This window comes from Medicago sativa, chromosome 8 (assembly GCF_051527215.1).
Source record: "Medicago sativa cultivar Bolivia chromosome 8, Bolivia_mono, whole genome shotgun sequence".
NCBI classification, from domain to species: domain Eukaryota; kingdom Viridiplantae; phylum Streptophyta; class Magnoliopsida; order Fabales; family Fabaceae; genus Medicago; species Medicago sativa.
The window spans coordinates 88,339,866-88,355,720 of record NC_140756.1 but is presented as its reverse complement, the minus strand read 5'-3'; the positions used below and the strand labels follow the sequence as shown (position 1 = coordinate 88,355,720).

At 34.6% G+C, this 15,855-nt stretch overlaps 3 protein-coding genes across 3 annotated transcripts; 1 reads left to right on the top strand and 2 right to left on the bottom strand.

Moving 5' to 3' along the window:
• Positions 1-1,944: 1,944 nt before the first annotated feature.
• Positions 1,945-4,978, bottom strand: LOC146902912 (ubiquinone biosynthesis COQ9-like protein). Its single transcript, XM_085732793.1, has 6 exons — positions 4,578-4,978; positions 4,357-4,464; positions 3,203-3,364; positions 2,943-3,114; positions 2,294-2,367; positions 1,945-2,180 (listed from the first exon to the last, which is right to left on the bottom strand). The coding sequence occupies exons 1-6, from the start codon at positions 4,926-4,928 to the stop codon at positions 2,100-2,102; spliced, it is 948 nt and encodes a 315-aa protein (XP_085588919.1). The 5' UTR covers positions 4,929-4,978; the 3' UTR covers positions 1,945-2,099.
• A 1,362-nt stretch (positions 4,979-6,340) lies between these two features.
• Positions 6,341-8,989, bottom strand: LOC146902911 (pollen receptor-like kinase 3). Its single transcript, XM_085733957.1, has 2 exons — positions 7,508-8,989; positions 6,341-7,387 (listed from the first exon to the last, which is right to left on the bottom strand). The coding sequence occupies exons 1-2, from the start codon at positions 8,808-8,810 to the stop codon at positions 6,816-6,818; spliced, it is 1,875 nt and encodes a 624-aa protein (XP_085590083.1). The 5' UTR covers positions 8,811-8,989; the 3' UTR covers positions 6,341-6,815.
• A 2,077-nt stretch (positions 8,990-11,066) lies between these two features.
• On the top strand, positions 11,067-15,559 carry LOC146902910 (putative polygalacturonase). The gene is made up of 5 exons (XM_085731809.1): positions 11,067-11,696; positions 12,792-12,912; positions 13,659-13,907; positions 14,532-14,685; positions 14,838-15,559. The coding sequence occupies exons 1-5, from the start codon at positions 11,265-11,267 to the stop codon at positions 15,361-15,363; spliced, it is 1,482 nt and encodes a 493-aa protein (XP_085587935.1). The 5' UTR covers positions 11,067-11,264; the 3' UTR covers positions 15,364-15,559.
• Positions 15,560-15,855: the final 296 nt, after the last annotated feature.

The window sequence follows — 15,855 nt, the reverse complement described above, 5'->3', positions numbered from 1 at the left end:
ATGGATACAAATATGAGATCTAGAAATAAACACACTCTGAACCTCAAGTCTTTCACCACCATGTTAGTGGAAATGCAAACATTATTTTGCACACAAGTTTTAAACACATGTCTTTGGATACTACCAGTTGAATTGTACTTACAATATTTATCTATATTATTAATCAACACTATTTTTTTCAAAATACTATTTATATTTATTATTGTTTTGCGACAAAAGGAACCATCTATATTTTATATTAACATTGTAATTCTTATAATTATTTGTCTTTTGATATTAACTTTTTTGGTTTTTAGGTATTAATCCTCCAATTCCTAAAAAAAGGGTCTTGTAATCCGAAGATCAAAGGTAAATAAAGTCAAACAAAATATTATTTCAAATAGGAATCGAACTCCAAAATAATGGAATTGAGCTTAGCTTATATGGTTTTGACTTATAAAAAAGCTATTAAATTTGTATGAATTTCACCTTATTGAGAAAGAATAATGTTTGGCGTACATTCAAAATATAGATAGAGCAGTATGAAAGAATAGTGTCTCAAATATAGAGAGAAGACTTGTAAAAAACGGGTAATGAACTTGTAGACAATCTCAAAAATAAATAAAAAATTGTAGACCAAATACAAAGGACTGTCCAATATTTAGGTTTTTAAGAAAAATATTATATAAATAAAAAATTGTAGACCAAATACAAAGGACTGTCCAATATTAAGGTTTTTAAGATTTTTTTTTTTAAGAAGCTTTTTAAGAAAAAAATTATAGTCAAACCAAAATAGATGTATGATCTAAAAAATCAGCCTAACACATGAAAACACCCCCACATTGTATTTATGCAATCTTAACCTTTGGTTTATTATCATACTTCGTAACGAAACTCTCAACTTGTTCAGCAATTGCACTCGGACGGTATTACAAACTTTTATGAGCTTAAATGAGGGGTGGCATTTAGGGTGGGTAAGGGAAAGAGTTTCCCACCATGAAAAAGTTGATTTTGACCATCGAATCAAATAGAAACACTAATCATACTATGGTCTACCCACACTATATTTTTCTCAATCTGTCTCCAACCTCATTCGCATCACCATTCTTCTCTCTCCTCCATACCCCCACCACCAGCCACCATGAAAGTACAACCCATTTTCATCTTCAACATGTTGTTCTTAAAAAAAAAATACCAAGAAAATTAAAATTAAAGATTCAAAAAAATTCTTCACGTGTTTGCAATTAAGAAACATGCTTTTTATGGAACCAATTATCAAAACCAATTTCATGAGTTGCAATCTAAAAAAAAATTAAAAATCAATCTTCATAGCTTCAATCAAAGGAACCCAAATCCACTGATTATCATTTACGCTAGCCAACAAATCAAAATCTTAGATTTATGGAGTTGCCGGAATTGCAGCCGGCGGTCATGTTTCGCCGGAAAACTTCCATTTTTGCACTTTATATCGCCGGAATTACAACCCAGAAATTAGAGAACCTCCTTGCTCATCGATTCACAGAGCAAGTTCCTTGAAAATCCAATTGAAAACAGGTTGTACTTTCACTTTGTTTATTGTGTGGCATGACATTCACCACACACATCAAAGCCGTGGTTCTCAAATGTTTTTAGAATTAACTAAAAATCAAAGTGGTAGTCAGGATGAGGTGGTGCGGGGATATGCCGCCGTCGTGTCGCTGTTAGTTGGGAGGTAAATGGTGGTTGTTGATAGGAGAGAGGGAAAGTGAGGGAGATCAAAGTATTAAACATGGTGGTGGTATGGTGGTTCTGTTCTAAAGTGGTTCTGTTCTAAAGGGTGGAGAGGAAAGGTTGAGAGAGAAAGTGAGGGAGATTTGATATTGAGAGACTATAATAAGACTGTGTTCTTGATTAAATCTAATGTTCAAAAAAACCTTTCCCATAGTGGGAAACTCTTTCCCTCACCCACCCTAAATGCCACCTAAATGAGGTGATATGAAATATATTAACTATTAACGAATTATCTCTGTCAAGTTTACAATATTATTTTGAAGAAACGTTTTGTTTGAATCAAGATGTAGTAGTAACTAAATAGACAAATGCATGAAACCCCGCATGCACATCTTTCCACCATGATTCATTCATCTCCGAAAAACTTTCCCAACAAACCCTTCAAAGGTGTTCCCCAGCCCGGTGCTCACAGCTTCTGCTAAATATTGTGCCTGAAAATTATTGTGATGGCTGAGAAAACTCAAAAGCACCGAGCAATTTAATTCCACAGAATTATAATTTCATAAACTTCAGGGATCAATCACAGCATCGATTGAGGACGTACCTCTTGAATGGTTTTCTTTAGATCAAATGCATCTTTCACTCGTGCATCCAAAAACGCCCATGTGTCCCGAAAATCTGCCAGAAAACAAGCCACACAAGTATCAGGAACAGTTCTCACAAGTATACGGCCACATCGAGCCATAAAAAATAGGTCTCAACCGAAAATGGTAATTTATTCCACACAGACACCAAAACTACTGCAGTATCCATGGGAGGAGGCACAAACGAATAAAATTCGATTTATTCCCAACAGTGACTTTAGCAAATTAATCCTTATCCTCATATGTATTATATATAACCATTCAGAACAAAGTATAACATTCTTGAAACTCAAGATTTTGGATTCTGAGATAATGGAAAACAGAATACTGTTGATATCATTAAAGCATTCACAACAAAAATTTGATGATCAAAAGAAAGAATGAGTATTGTATGTTCGGATTTTCGTTACAAATGTACACCTGCAACCAAATATATGTTGGATACTAGTATCCAATGTATGTTTGCAATTTTCCAACAGAACCAGGAGGTGACCCAAAATTAAATGATTATAATTAGAAACGCACCAAATTACAAGATAACAGATGAAAATTAATCAAGCATTAATCCAAGCAAGCTTGAACCCTTAAAAGGAAGACAGAAAAGCTAACCAGTAGAACCATCTGTCAGCATATAAATCTCTGTTGTTGAGTATATTCCTCCAAGGACAGTGCGCTTGGCATACCAATCTATGTCAGAGGCATTATCGCCAGCAGCATGCCAGATCTCATCCACAAGCATTGCCCTCTGCTTAAAACTCGTGGGAACATTAACCGGCTGTGCCTGTAAATAAGTTGTTTATCAGAAACTCATTCATCTCTACAATTCACAGATACCTGAGCCTCTAACAGAAAAAAGGACAGGCAGAGACCTGGATGCTAAGAGCTTGAGGCCATGTTGATATATAAGGAGCTTGCATTTCTAGACGAAATCTGATAAGCTTAGAGATGCAGTCACTTGGTGTCAAATTTTTCAAGCTTCCGTCCGTGTCAATTCTATCTATGAGTCTTTGTAAGCAGTCATCCATGTAAAACTGAAAAAAAATAAGTTTTATGAACAAAATGATCTTTTCACAAAACAAGCAAGAACAAGTGATAGAGAGCATTCTTCACAATCCACTACACTGGTCATACTTTCTTTTGATAAGCACTACACAGATCATACTTGATAATGAACAATTGAAATGAAATTCATCCATTGGAAACTCAACTGAAAAAAGCAACCCAAAATAACTAACAAACATCATTGACAACTCTTGAAAAATAGTCTGAGTCGCTTGTTTCATATTGAAAAGACAAAAGAAAAACAATGAGAAATTTTCTCTCATATTAACATTTATCCTTTTTCTTGGAGAATTTTTTTTCCTCAGTTATATTAGAGAGGGTGGGTGTTGCATAACTGAGCTCATAACATGAATTACAAGATGAAATATTCATTAGTAGTACATTACCATATAGAATATTGCAAAACGACTGATACCATTTTCTACCTGACCCAACATAACATGAGCTACTATAGTCCTCTTCTAAATTCTAGCTATCTCATGCAATTTGAGTCAAATCCTATCATTGAAATAGAATCAATGACTACGCATGAATGTTTAACAAAACAAACTCAACCATCACCCAAGATGAACGGTTCGAAATTTTCGTAACTCACCACCAATTAAACAAGATTTTACAATTCTACCACTACTCTACTCAAATAAATCATACTAAACATAACAAAACAAACTCAACCATCACCCAAGATGAACGGTTCGAAATTTTCGTAACTCACCACCAATTAAACAAGATTTTACAATTCTACCACTACTCTACTCAAATAAATCATACTAAACATGACGGTGATAATTATTAGGATTTCATATTCAACCTAGTTCATACTTACAAAACCGGCTTGTAAGCTGAGGGGTGTCTCTCTTTATAAACTCTAGTCAGATCATATCTTTAATCTATGTGGGACTTGGTTTTTCCAATAAAAATGATGACTTGCATTGCATGTAAGATAAAGAAGGAAATAAACCTCAACCAATGCTGCTTCCTTCCTCGACAAAGATCCGATGATAGAAGGGGAAAGACCAACATCCTTTGCTCCTGCCATTAACGCTGATTCTGTCCATCCCAGCTTCATCTGAAGAAAAAAACCATGATTCAAAAAACACGAGCTATTGTAATAATCAAGATACAAAAAAAAAAAAAAAATGAAAAGGGAATAATGAAGAGAAAGAGAGTGAGTGTACGAACGACGTGAACGAGTGATGCGGAAAGCAATCGAGCATGTTCATCCTCATACTTAGCTCTCGATTTCGGAGTCTCGAAGCGATGTGAATCTTCATGCGTTGTTGATGATGATGAAGAAGAAGAAGAAGAAGTGGAATCATAGAGAGTAGGGTTTTCGTTTTCGTTTTCGTTTTCGGTGGTTGAAATAGGAATTGCATCATGGATAGAGTGTGGATTAGAAAAAGGTTGATTAATCTCTGTTGTGGAAAAGCGAGAATAAGTTATCAATGCATTATGACGCCGGAATCGAAGTGCAGCGTTTCCGTTGAACTGCCTTGCGCTGCATAGCAACCGCTTCGCCGCCGTTCGGTACATTCCGTCGCCGCCGCTGTTTCTGAATTGGGGAAAACAAACTTCGGAGAAGTGAGTCTTTTTTTTATTTCGAGAAGAAAGAAAATAACAATTAGAGTTCCACGTAATAGATTTATTGACGCGCCACGTGTTTAACGATTTGCCACGAATGAATTCTCGTTAAAGACCTGATTTGGCTCCATCTTTGACCATTGTTAAATTCATGGTGGGTAATTTATCCATTAATCGATCAAAAATAATTACATAAATAAATTTACAAGTAAAATTAGCCTCCGTCCCGGAATATCTGACTCGTTTACTAAAAAAAAGTGTCCCAAAATAATTGAGTCATTTCAATTTTCAATACAACTTTCATTATTCCCAATACAATATAACTCTAATTAATACTACTTTCATCATTCCCAATTCAATATATTCCACTTTCCCCTTTATTTATACATTTTTTTTAATCTGTGTGAAAAACCAAACTGGCTCAGATATTCTGGAACGGAGGGAGTAGTTTATGAAGATCACCTATATATTTGTTATAAATTACTCACAAGTCTTAAAAAATAGCCTAGACCTTACAAAAATTAATTAACAATTTAAAAAGAAATACAATGATGGGAACTTTAGAATTCTTTTATTAGTTATCTCCATTTGTTTGAGCAATTCCGATCCTCTATTGCAAGTTGCAGCCATAAAACTAACTATTGGTTTGAGTTACTAGAACGGGAAAGAATTACATGAATATACTAATATTCTAATTGTAGTTCTAATCCTATCTTGTGTCCAACATATTGTAAGGTGAAAATATTAATTTCATTCAACTAATCAATGTAGCATTTCAAAGAAACAAGCACAAACTAGATTACTTGCATTTCAAGCAATCTTGTAAAACTGAGCCAAAACCACAAAAACTAACACATATTGTCACCGCAAAAACAAACTGGTGCTAGATGGAAAAATATGTAGTATGAAAGTTTCAACGCATTTATCTTATCATATCATGATTCACTAATTGTTTTAAAAAAAACAAAACTGGTTATTCACTCTCTTTGTTGAAAAGTGCAAGTGGTCATATTCATATATATGCTAGCTCTTACATTTTTCATTATATTTAGACATGAATTTGCAATCCGATTATTAGGGTGAAACTATCCAAAACTGCTTGCAATAGAGTATACTCTGTTGTGCTGAGGCTGCAATATGTTTCTGTTAGTCATACTTATGTCCAATGACTATATATCATCCAAGAATCCCAAAATGAAAGAACAGAAATAAAGGTGGAAAAAAAAAATGAATTGCATTAGTCGTTTCTTTGTAGAATAAATTGCATTGGCTAACTTAAAAAGAAGAAAACAATTAACAGATTGAAAAAAATATGTATAAAAAATCAAATGGATTCAAACTTTTCAGCAATTAATTTTGAGGTATTTGTCACAAAAATGGGTTCATTATATTATGAATTGCACATTAATTTACAAGGGTCATAAACAGCACAAGAGGCACATCATTCAATTGACCTTGTACTTTCACATTTTTCAACTCAAAAAAAGGAGCCAAAACATGGAAAACACTCCAATCTTCAGCATCTTATGGTTTTTTGTTCATAGAAGTTACAATAGTTCCATAAAGCCATGCATGCATCCAATTTTTCTCCCTATGTAAGTGACCTTTTTTTCTTCCTCTATAGATGCCCTTTAATATATATAGTGTTGTGCAAAACTCATTGTTCACCGCTAAGCTTTGAGAGTATCATTCATGAATACTTCATTGTTGGTTCAAGATGCTGAATCAATTGAATTAATTAATCTTTCCTAGGACTGCAACTCTCACCTACAAAAGCAACTGTTACATACTAAGCTAGCATATTGACATTGACATTGACATAAAAATTCATATTCATCTTTAAACTTGTAATTCCTCTATCCTCCTAATTGCTTCCTTCATGTTAAGTCGTTGTTCCGGGTTACTTTCTGTGCAAGCAGCCCCAATTTGAAGAAGTTGCAACATATGATTAATTGAATCTTGGTTGTTTGCTGTCAACTCTGGATCAATCAATTCAGCTTCTCTTCTCTCAGAAATTGCTGTGAACACCCATTGAACAACATCAGTACCACCTTTACCATTACTGTGATATTGAGAAGGGAATTTCCCTGTAATGATTTCAAGAATGATGATTCCGAGACAATAAACATCGGTTTTCTGTGAAACATGTTGGTAAAGAACGTAATCAGGAGTTTTGTATGCAAACATTGTTTGTGTTGCATGACTTGAGTTGATTAATGGATGAAATGCGAAGTCACTTAAGAGTGGCTCATAATTATCAGCTAGTAGTATATTGCTTGATTTGAGGTTTCCATGTGGCAGGTCTTCGGATTCAAATTCAGTATAAAGAAATGTCAATCCACGTGCAATTCCCTTCACTATCTTTAAACGTGTTGGCCAATTTAGTTCAGCATGACTTGTTCCTCTATCACCTGTACAACAAACATTACACATGAATGTGTATAAATGAATATAAAATAACACATGAATGCACCAAATTTGAGATATAACAAGCTCATTAAAGGAAAAGAAATAAAATGTGACAGCATTACCATGCAAGACATATAACAAGCTTCCTTTAGGCATATATTCAGTAACAAATAACTTCTCCTCCCTGCGGTAATGGTAAGCCAAAGGAGTCAAAATATTACGGTTTCTAAGTCTCCCAAACCGTCTCATCTCGGCATCAAATATATCTCTGCTTACTTTATTCATCTCCCTCATCCTCTTCACAACCACAGATAACCCATTAGTCATAGCTGCTTTATAAGCAGAACCTAATCCACCATTTCCCAAAACCTCAGCAGCAGCTTTCATCAAATCAGGTAAACCAAACACACCCTTTTCATCATTCACCATTACAAGATCGCCCATTCCACCACTCTTTGAATGACCTCTCCTAGATTCCTTCTTCCCCCCACTACTTTCTGATGCTCTGCTATGTTTTGATGAGCTATGTTTTGAGATAGGAACATGAACTGGAATTATATCTTCATTATTTTCTCTACTCATAACACTGAAATCGTTGTCCTTTGTACGTTTTGATTTAATAAACGTGACAAACACAACAAATAGGGCAGCGGCCAAAAGAATTCCAATAAACTTTAAAGCCCAACCAGTACCACCACCATCTTGTCCGGATCCATCGCCAGATGGTGGCGTTAAATCCGAAGAAGGATCGCATGCTTTGTCAAGTGGCTTCCCACAAAGCTCTTCATTTCCTGCAAAAGATTTTGCCTCATACTTGGACAAGGTACCAGGTATTGCACCTTGTAACTTGTTGTTAGACATGTCTACAGATTTAATATCTTGTTTGAATTCTGGAATAGGACCAGAAAACTCATTGTTTTCAAGATGCAACTCACCGAGGAAACGAAGACTTGTTAATGAGTCTGGTATATTTCCTGAGAATTTATTATTATTGAGCCATACTTTCTTGAGAGAACCTAAATGAGAAAAAAAATCAGGAGGAATAGGTCCTGAGAATTGGTTTAATGATAAATAAAGAGCTTTAAGAGCACCAAGTTTGTTGAATTCAGGAATTGGACCAGAGAAAGAGTTGTTAACAAAACTAATGGTTCTTAAGGTTGGAATCTGTAAAAGAGAATCAATGTCAATTTTTCCAGAGAGGCCTAAATCAGTAAGATGAAGACTTGAGACGACATTGTCGAAACAAATGACACCAACCCATCTTGAAGAACATGGATTTTGATTAGGAAGCCATGATGCAAGAGATTGCGTGTTTGTGAAGGATTGTTTGAGTTTGAGAAGAGCTTCAGCTTCAGAAATGGAAGAGGAATGAGAAGGGAGAGAGATGAGAAGAAAGAAAATGAGAATAAAACGAACAGCGGCCATTGGCAACCGGGAATCTGAAACGTCCTCCGGTTTGTAGAAATGGACCGCTGTTCGGAGAGATAGAGGTTTGTTTTTGTTCCTCTTTTTCTTCTTCTTCTTCTATGTCTCTCTGTTTTTTTAATTTTGTTTTGGATAATAATATTTGTATTTTTTTTGTTTTCTTGGAATTGGGTAGCCACAAACGGAAACATGAAAGTTGTCATCGTGTGTGAGAACAGATTGGTGATGGAGGCTTCAACTTTTAGAATTACCAATATTGGATTTTAATTCTAATTATAGTTAAATTTACAATTGGATTGAATTCATTCAGATTTTTTTGCTATTTTTAACATCTTCTATTCGTTGACCGGCTACCTTCATTTCAGGGGTTCCATTTTATCTTTACCATCAATGCATGGATAATCTATAACTGTTCCAAAAAATGAACTTATGATTATTAGTTTTAAATAAATTGTAGGATAATATGCACCCAAAAAATTTACTTATACCCAAAAGATGAAAAATAGCTGATAAAAAAAATCCATTATAGTCAAAATAATTACTTAATGTTGCCTTCATTTATCCATTGCTTCCTTTTTTCAAAAATCATTACATAGAGAGGACAATAATCTTAGTGACAACAAAAATTTTGTGCGCAAAAAGATTACATTAGCAATTGTGTTGTTCCTTCTACCACCAAAACAATCCATATTGTTACAACCAAAATAATCCACATAGCTATGCTGCTGGTAGTATGTTTTGAGACACGGTGGTATGGTGTTGAATGTGCGTTTGAAAAACTTTACGATATGTAGCTTCTGCATTGACACGTGAATTGTGGTAGTGGAAAATTTGTTTTCCAAACACACGCTACATTTAAACGGATCATATGAAAAGTGTCTATAATGTGCACAATCAGTGGCTAAGCTTGATTTTTTTATTTTGATGAGCCAAATAATTAATTTCTATATAGTTGATATACATTATATCAATCGATTGTATGCAGGTGAAGTGATTCAGTCCCTTAGTAGTTACAGTCAATAGTTTGGATAGTTGGTGCGTTACTTTTCTAAAATGTGACAACTACATTATTCACATTTTGTTGAGGTGCTTGAGAAGATGGTATTTTGCCTCTTTGCCACATCACACATTCTTGAGTTTATTATCAACCACCATTTTTATGCACCGTATTGGATGCTATATACTCCTTCCTTCTTTTTTAAACAAGAAGTATGTACTTAGTGTGTCGTTCGTTATTTTTGCTGTGTTTTGACTTAGTCTGATATCTTCAAAACTCCATGTACTCTTGGCTATATTTGACTAGAACAACATTCTTTTAATTTTCCTCGGTCGAGGGGAAATTATAAATGATATGATGAGAAAAATAAGAAAAAATTACAAATGAAATAAATGAGAATATAAATAAAGAGAAAATTATTATTTATTTTTTTACCGAAAGAGAAAATTATCTCATTGTAACTTTAGGGGTGTTTCGGACCAGACCAGGGTCCGGTTCTCGGTTCGACCGGCAGGTCCGGTTTTTACTACTTTGATTGTAAGTGTTATATTTTTTCTTTTGAAAGTGTTATACTATGTCATTTCACACAAGAAGAAATTATAAACGAAATAAAGAGAAAATTAATCTATAAATTAAATATATTAATTTTTAATTTTTCTTGACAAAATATTAATTATTAATACATTCACCATTATTATAATAACACAATGAAGTATAATAATATATACATAATATTAATAAGAGCTGAAATTAAAATAAAATAATTATTGCCAACAATATATTGATTCAAGTGTAAGAGACTTGGACTCTTTAAATATATGGTCGAGAGTTTGATTCTTGGCTCATGCGTATGGAAAAAATCAAATTCCTAGAACACATTTTATGTGCCCTATAATTCTCCGACGGAGATTAATCATCGATAAAAATTTTATGCCAAATGTTATGGCAATAAAAAAAAATTACTTTTTCCTTTATAAATTATTTAATGCTAATTGAAGATAAAATGATATACTAATTTTATATATACCTGAATTAATTAATGAGAAATGCTAGCAACATTCTCTTTAATAGTTAGAGTTGCTAGCGTTTCTCTTAATTAATTAGACATAGTTGTTGTAAAAGTGAAAAATATTTGTACGAAGAAGAATAGAAAGAAAAAAAAAAACTTGAATAATGTGAAATTCCAAGCATACCCGTTAAAGGTGTGATCTCATCCCATGATTTTGTATTTGGATCCACCACACCATCATGGTTGCTCCATCATTGTCATAAGAATCAACTTCCAGTTCCGTTCCACACTTCTTCCCTTTCAATTCACTTCTTCAACACAGATCCTCCCTTCATTCTTACGTAACCACTCACTCTCACCAACCACCACCTTAACCTGCTAAATCCAACTCCATTTCTTTCCTTTCGCTAAACAAAGGTAACAACCACTTTCACCATTACTTTACCTCATGATGGTGGAAACCTCAACATTGGGTCGGTTCCATCATCAAAGACTCGACTTTAAACGCTGCGTTCCAGCATTCATAACCTCACACAAGACCCTTTTCATGGTTCTATGGATCGCCGCATTTTTATCGGTTTTTATATGGCAGAGAAATATGGTTGTTGGTGGGTTTATGGTTTTCGGTCGGGTTCCGGTCCGGCCGATTCCGAAGATGAGACCGGTGGTTTTTAATTTGACGGATTTTGGAGGTGTGGGTGATGGGGTTACTCTTAATACTGAAGCATTTGAGAGAGCTGTTTCTGCTATATCTAAATTCGGGAAGAAAGGTGGGGCCCAGTTGAATGTTCCTCCTGGTCGTTGGCTTACTGCACCTTTTAATCTTACCAGCCATATCACCCTCTTTCTAGCTCAAGATGCTGTTATTCTCGCCATTGATGTTAGTTTTTACTCTTTAGTTTTTGTTTTGTTTCTGTTGTTTTATATATGTTTTGATTTTAAATTAGGAAATTCATAATTGCTGTGGTTTATATTTTTTTTTTAATTTCTTTTTTGATAGCTTAGTTGAAATTCTTAAAATTATAAGAGTAGCGAAGATAAAGATGTTGTATTGAATGTGTAGTAAGATTGGACAAGATAGAATATGAAACGACAATATTAGAGAGAGAGGTGGGGCAGTACCTATCGTAAAAAAGATGGTAGAAACTTGGTTCAAGTGGTTTTGGTATGTAGAGAGAAGACTTGTAGATTTTGTAGTAAGCAGTGTTGATCCTATGGGGAGTAGTCAAATCACTGGAGGCGGACGAAGATCTAGAAAAACTACAAGAGAAACTATTAAGAAGGATTTAGAAATTAAAGAGTTGGATAGGGATATGATATATGTATGATAGAAGATTATGGCGGTGTTTGATCCATATAGCTGATCCCACTTAGTGGGATAAGGTTTGGTTGTTGTTGTATACGAAGATGAAATTTCTGAAGGGTACATGGGATTATTGATCTACATGATTGCCGTAAAACTCAGGAATATGTACTCTTTGTTTATACTGATTAGATGCATTATGATAAGTTTTAAACTGTCTCATATAATGAGTAGCTAACAATTTAGAATAGTTGATTATTGTTGCTCTATGCTTGACTAGTTGCCATTTGCTAATTTTAAAAGTAAGATAGGGCAAACCGACTGTAGCCGCTAGCAACTAATGAAATGTCTTTGGACGTTCAAAATTTGTTATTATTCGTGTTACGATGTGTTGTGTTAACGTCTATGACTTAAGTTAGTTACCACTATATAAAAATTTGCTATTATTCGTGTTACGATGTGTTGTGTTAACGTCTATGACTTAAGTTAGTTACCACTATATAATGTATTTCGCTGACTCATTGTTGATCTCTTTGGTGTATAGTCACTTTTATCTGTAATTCTATGTTTCTCTTTGGTAAACCTGTTTCTTACAATGCATGTCTTTCTCACCCTCGTGTAACTAAACATTTTATTTACATTGTATCTGTCGTCTTTGGTGACGGCTAACAGGATGAGAAGTATTGGCCACTAATGCCTCCATTGCCTTCGTATGGGTATGGAAGGGAGCGTCCTGGGCCTCGATATGGCAGTTTGATTCATGGTCAGAATCTTAAAGATGTTGTGATAACAGGCAAGGAATTTTCTTCTTGCTTTAAATTAGTTAAAGGGTTCAAAAGTCTTCACCGTTCATGATAAAGGTCTTCAGTTAATATTGAATTTAGATGTCATTGTGATCACTGATCTCATTCAAGTATTTATTTTGCAATACAATCTATTTGGTGTATTTTGAAGATAAAGAAGAAATATCAAAAGATTTTTTTGATCTCTTCATTTTAGTCTCAAGATGAAAATGATATTGCTATCTTATCTGTATAGTTGAAATGCCAATATTTCTAATGCTTAAGCTAATGGTGAACAGAAATCTGAACATTTCCTGGTTGACTTATATTTGTTCAATTTTAGAAGTTTTGTATTGGTCTGAATCCAACATAGTTTACTAATACTCCCTTGATGTATCTTAGTTTGGTGAATGTATGCTACCCCCATAAACCTTATTAAAGGAAAAAGGCTTAGGATAACGTAAATCTTTCATTATTTATCCGAATCCTTCATTAATCTTATACTGATTGATTAAGAAATCACTCTTAAGGGAGGCTTAATGCACTATTAAGGATAAATTCATGGATAACAATCCAGGATACTCTAGATAGATTAGAAGCAGTACTGATTAGAAGGAAATTGTAACCAAGATAGACTATAACATGACTGTTCTACTTCTATCTCTGTCTTTTTAACCTTTGCTTTCCATCCTTCTCTATGTAATGCTTCGGCTTAATTTCAAATTTCTCTCATTTCATCTATTGCCATGATTGACAGGGCATAATGGCACCATAAATGGACAAGGACAGGCATGGTGGAAAAAATTTCGCCAGAAGCGTCTCAACTATACAAGGGGGCCACTTGTTCAGATCATGTGGTCTAGTGACATTGTAATCACTGATATTACTCTACGTGACTCTCCTTTTTGGACGCTCCATCCATACGACTGTAAAAACATTACAATAAAAGGTGTTACAATTTTGGCTCCTGTATTTGAAGCTCCAAACACTGACGGCATAGATCCTGGCAAGTATCTTCTATTCTACCAAGTACAAAACTTTATTTCATATTGTAATTGTGAACCACTAGTTTCTGATCAGTTCTTCCCCTATCTTGAGTAGTTATAGGGTCATGCTAACTTGTGCCCCAGGGGCACTAGTTAAGGAAACAAAAAAAGAATATGTTACATTGAAAACATCATTTTTTGCACTATTAAAATTTTGACTGCACAAGTTCCAAGATATTTGTACTATATTCGTTTCTTTAACTAGTGCCCCGGGGGCACTAGTTAGCATTTTCCTTATTTTTAATAATAAGGCAGGAAATGATCAAGTGATCTTTTTTCTTCTATTTGTTTGGAGGGAGCAAAGCTGTTAATGTGTCAATATTTTCGGAGTGTGTCTTTAAGTCTCTGGATGATTAATTTTGGAATTTACACTGCTGTTTTCTATAATATATGTTAATGTATTTGTCTGTTTTATGAAAACAAGATGTACTCAGTTCAACCTTTCTGTTATTCTTTATCAGGATTTTGTTTCAATTATATACCATAAAGATAGGCAGAAAAATATTACTTGGAATGTTCATCTATGCTTGTTTTGTTGTTGGGTGAAGAATGTTAATAATCCCAAATTTCTATGGCTTGCACAGACTCTTGCGAGGATATGTTGATAGAGGACTGTTACATAAGCGTGGGAGATGATGCAATAGCAATAAAGAGTGGTTGGGATCAGTATGGAATTGCTTATGGAAGGCCTTCCATGAATATATTGATCCGAAACCTCGTTGTTCGCTCTATGGTCAGGTGAATCCCTAGCTCAACTAACCCGTACCTTTCTGCATGGCCCATGCCTTTTGGCATATTTTTTTATGAAATGTCGATCTTTGTAGTTAGTGCTTACCTTCTTATCATATATTATGATTTTAATATGTTGATGATTTTATGAAATGAAACAGTGCTGGTATCTCAATAGGCAGTGAGATGTCTGGTGGGATATCCAATGTCACGGTGGAGAATCTTCTTGTGTGGGATTCTAGGCGGGGTGTGAGGATAAAGACTGCACCTGGACGAGGCGGATATGTGCGGCAAATAACTTATCGGAATATAACGTTTGAGAATGTCCGTGTTGGAATTGTGATGAAGACAGATTACAATGAACACCCTGATGATGGATATGACCCTACGGCACTTCCAGTTATAAGAGACATAAGCTTCACCAGTGTCTATGGCCATGGAGTTCGTGTGCCGGTACGTATTCACGGTAGTGAAGAGATTCCTGTGAGAAATGTAACTTTTCGTGACATGTCAGTTGGGTTAACCTACAAGAAGAAGCACATCTTTCAGTGTGCATTTGTACATGGCCGTGTAATAGGGACCATTTTCCCATCTCCATGCGAGAACCTTGATCGGTACAATGAGCAAGGACAACTGGTTAAACATTCCATGTCCCAGAATGTAACAGATATAGATTATGATTTTTGAGGTTATGTTCAATTTACTCGTGCTTCAATTTATGTCTGTATTAGATTCATTTTTCGTGGGGTTGGAGCAGTCATGTCATACATTCTTTTTTTCTCCTTTTGTAATTTCCCTTCCCCTCTCCATTTCATAGCTTTCTGAAGTGGAGTTGTAAATACGAAAAAATTTCAGATGCTTATAAAAATTATATGTCTACAAACCCGTAGTTCGTTTTCCCTGATTCTAGAGAGGGGGGATTTATTGCAAGCAAGATAATTTCTTCTGAGGATTGGTATTTCATACCCTTAAACAGGATAAGTTTATTTTTCACGAGTCTAAGTAGAAATTGAACTTGACACATACATGTTACAACGTCCGAACACATTGCGCACAAAGTTGGTCAGAGTCAGGACAACATTTCTATAATCGTATCATAATTACAACAATTAATTTTAATTCTTTTTATAAATGTATATATATTAGAATTTTTTTTTTGAGGATATATTAGAAAATTAT

Excerpts from the sequence above, each read along its gene's own strand:
- LOC146902912 (XM_085732793.1), bottom strand. The coding sequence starts at position 4,928 with ATGTACCGAACGGCGGCGAAGCGGTTGCTATGCAGCGCAAGGCAGTTC. Across the intron at positions 4,465-4,577 it reads CCGCATCACTCGTTCACGTC|ATGAAGCTGGGATGGACAGA; the intron begins GTTCGTACACTC and ends TTTTTTCTTCAG. Across the intron at positions 2,368-2,942 it reads GCTGACAGATGGTTCTACTG|ATTTTCGGGACACATGGGCG; the intron begins GTTAGCTTTTCT and ends GTTTTCTGGCAG.
- LOC146902911 (XM_085733957.1), bottom strand. The coding sequence starts at position 8,810 with ATGGCCGCTGTTCGTTTTATTCTCATTTTCTTTCTTCTCATCTCTCTC. Across the intron at positions 7,388-7,507 it reads CTTGTTATATGTCTTGCATG|GTGATAGAGGAACAAGTCAT; the intron begins GTAATGCTGTCA and ends TTTGTTGTACAG.
- LOC146902910 (XM_085731809.1), top strand. The coding sequence starts at position 11,265 with ATGATGGTGGAAACCTCAACATTGGGTCGGTTCCATCATCAAAGACTC. Across the intron at positions 11,697-12,791 it reads CTGTTATTCTCGCCATTGAT|GATGAGAAGTATTGGCCACT; the intron begins GTTAGTTTTTAC and ends GACGGCTAACAG. Across the intron at positions 14,686-14,837 it reads GTTGTTCGCTCTATGGTCAG|TGCTGGTATCTCAATAGGCA; the intron begins GTGAATCCCTAG and ends GAAATGAAACAG.